Source organism: Plasmodium reichenowi, chromosome 10, assembly GCF_001601855.1.
Source record: "Plasmodium reichenowi strain SY57 chromosome 10, whole genome shotgun sequence".
In the NCBI taxonomy this organism is placed as follows: Eukaryota; Apicomplexa; class Aconoidasida; order Haemosporida; family Plasmodiidae; genus Plasmodium; species Plasmodium reichenowi.
The window spans coordinates 649,226-653,058 of NC_033655.1; the positions used below are offsets into that span (position 1 = coordinate 649,226).

General features: G+C 20.5%; 1 protein-coding gene across 1 annotated transcript; it reads left to right on the forward strand.

Annotated features, from left to right (window-relative positions):
* Nucleotides 1-867: 867 nt before the first annotated feature.
* PRSY57_1017000 (hypothetical protein) lies at nucleotides 868-3,615 on the forward strand (the record flags this gene model as incomplete). Its single annotated transcript, XM_012907759.2, has 1 exon — nucleotides 868-3,615. One exon carries the CDS (start codon nucleotides 868-870, stop codon nucleotides 3,613-3,615), a length of 2,748 nt encoding a protein of 915 aa, XP_012763213.2.
* Nucleotides 3,616-3,833: the final 218 nt, after the last annotated feature.

The following is a 3,833-nucleotide window of genomic DNA, read 5'->3' on the forward strand; positions in this document are numbered from 1 at the left end:
TACATTTTTATATCTATGATAATATTTATTTATATATATATATATATTATTAATATATTTAATCATTTTTCATATTTTGTAAAAATAAAATATATATATATATTTATATATATTTACTGTATATATCCTTTTAAATATTATTTATTAATATCTGAAATATTCTTATAACAAGAAGTACAAATATATGTATATATTTGTTAACAACCAAATATACTATTATGATAATTGTATTATTATTATTATTATTTTAATTTATTTTTTTTACCATTGTCTTAAACTATTATGTATTAAGATGTATTTAAATAATGAATTAATATATTAACATCATTATTATATTATATGTGTTTAATATATATATCGTATATTATGTATTTTTCCTTTTTTAACCTGTACAGTTATATATATATATATATATATTTATTTATTTATATTTATGTTTATATTTATTTTATTTTTTAACTTTTTGGAAGATTTATTTTATTAATATATATATTTTTTTTACACTACTTTATTTTGTTATATGAATATGATTAAGAAGTAAGAGCTGTATGCCTCTCTCGCTCTTATATTTTTTTCTTTTTTTTTTAAGAAATATATATTATAAGATAAAAGTAGAAGAGGAAATTATAAGTGAAGTAATACGGCACATATGTGTTTGAGTAATAGAAAAGGAAAAATTATATATATATATATATATATATATATATGTATGTATGTATATAAAAAGGTTGTAGGTTTATATAATAACAACTAATAAAAAGTAAGAAAAGAAGCATATATAATAATATGAGCACATAAAAATTTTACGTGAACATATGTATAATGTAAGTATTTAGATAAAGAAACAAAATTTATAAAAAAGAAAAAATGTCGGACTCTGCTCAAGTGTTTATGGACAATGTCTATCATTTAACAGGGTATTTACACAGATTGCTTTTTCTTATGAAAGAGCTAGATAAAAAGGAACATAAAATAAATATAGGAATTGAAAGGAAAGAAGAGGTATATTTAGAAAAGTTGTATTATGCTCACAAAAATAAATTGGAAAATCATATAAAACATAATTATGAAAATTCAAATACAGATTCTCATGATTCACATAATGAGGATAATAATGCAAAAAAACATGACATATCTATAGAAAATGTGTTGAAAAAGATGAAAAAAAAAAAAAAAAGCGATCTTTGTATAAATCATGATAATCATTTGAATTATGAAGGGAACGAAAGAAAAAATTTAGATAAGGAAAATAATAATATGGATATGTCAAATGATTTTATTAAAGAGGAGGAGGCAAATAATATTGAAAATATAAAAAATGAAGGATATGTACAAAGTGATGAAAAAAAAATAAAAATAAAAATAAAACAAGATTGTATAGATATAAAAGAAAATGGGAATTGTGATGATAACAATAATAATAATAATAATAATACTGATGATAATAATAATGTTGATGATAATAATCATCATGCAAAAGAGAATAAATATAAAAAAAAAAATAGTACCATTTCAAATGATAACTATAAAATGGATGAACATGCTAATTTTAATCATACGGAAGAAAATTCGAACGATGGCTTATATAACAGTGTGAATTTTAAAAATAATGTTATTTCAGAGGGAAAAGAACAAAGTAGGAAAGAACAAGAAAAGAAACAAAATGAAGAAAATGAAAAAAATGAAAAAAATGAAAAAAAAGAAGAAAATGAAAAAAATGAAAAAAATGAAAAAAATGAAGAGAAGGAAACAAAAGAAGATCCTACGATGAATCCTGTTTTTAATAATAATGATATAAAACAAAATATATTAAAAGAGGATGAAAAAGATATAGATTTTTTATTTAATGACGAAGAAATGAATAAATATTTAAACGAAATAATAAATGATAGAGAGCAGTGTATGGCATTATTGAGGGAAAAAATATGTATTAATAATCAAATTGCATATATGATAAAACATGATTATGAAAAATTAAAAAAACAATATGATAAACTTTATACAGAAATGGAAATGAACGGAGAAGTATTACCACATATGTTCAACTCTTCAAAAAATAAATATACAACAACTGAATATGATGAATATTATAATGTAAAGAATAAAAATATTTATGCTATGGATTATCATCAATATGAAGATACCTATGATATGGTAAGCTATATGAACAAAACAAAAGAAGAGGAAGAAGAACAGGAAGAAGAAGAAGAGGAAGAGGAAGAGGAAGAAGAACAGGAAAAAGAGGAAGAAAAAGATGAATATGAAGAAAATGACGATATTGAAGAAGAAGAAGAAGATGATGATGATGAAGATGAAAAGGAAAAAATAAACAAAAAGAAAAAAAAAAAAGAACGTCATATTAAGGACGAACAAAATAAAGATAAATATGGTAAAGATAAAAATGTTAAGGATAAAAATGTTAAGGATAAAAATGTCAAAGATAAAAATGTCAAAGACAAAAATGTTAAGGATAAAAATGCTAAGGATAAAATTATAAAAGAAGAAAAAGAAGGACAAAATGACATACAAGAATATGAATCTGAAAGTAGTAAACATAATATTCCAAGAAAAAGCTTAAGTAAAAAACATTCAATTAAATATGATGATGAATATATTCCATATATTTCGGATAAAGTAAAAAGATACAAAAAACACAAAAAAAACAAAACACAAAACGATGAGCCTTCAAGCAAATCAAACAAAATTGGAATTGGAAAAATGGATGGAGAAAAAAAAAATGACGACATAAAAAATAATGACGACATAAAAAATAATGACGACATAAAAAATAATGACGACATAAAAAATAATGACGACATAAAAAATAATGACGACATAAAAAATAATGATGACATAAAAAGGAATGACGACGTAAAAAATAATGACGACGTAAAAAATAATGACAACGTACAAAATAATGACGACGTAATAAATAATGACGACGTAAAAAATAATGACAACGTACAAAATATTGACGACGTACAAAATATTGACGACGTAAAAAATAATGACGACATAAAAAATATTGAGGGGGTTAAAAAAAATAAGGAAAGCAAACTGCATAACGTAAAAAAAAATGAAGATGGGAATAAAAGCAAGGAAATAAATCAGAATAGTGACATGAACAAAAGTAATGAGATTAATAAAAATAAAAGTTATGAAAAAATAAAAAGTAAGAGTGTAGATTTTAATAAAAATGTATTAAATACAGAAAAAATAAAAAGTAAGAGTGTAGAATATAATAAAAATATAATAAATACAGAAAAAGCTAAAAGTAAAAGCAAAAGTGTTGAAATTAATAAAAATAGCAAAGCTATTAACAAAAGTAAAAATAATGATAATAAAAATAAATATAAAACAAAAAATAAAAGTAAAAATGTAAATATAAATACTGACCATACTAATAATTATAATAATAATAATAATAATAATAATTATAAGCATGTAATTAAAAATTGTTCAAACATACAAACAAATAAAAATAACTCAGAAGAAAATAAAACTACAAATCATGCAAAAAAGAATGAGAGTTTATCATCCAATACGTCATCTTTATTTAATAAAAATCAAAATGAAGAAACAACTTTAGGAAATTTAACAAAAAATGAAAAATAAATAAATAATATAATTAAATTATAAAATGTCGTGGTTATATGTAATATTTCCTATATAACTCTTGTTGATATTGTTTATTTTGTTTTTTTTTTTTTAAATATATATTTTTAACCCATACAGTATAAACATATTTATATATATATATATATATATTTATATATTTATATATTTGATTTATTTAATTTTTTGTTTAATGATATACCTTGAAAGATTGGATA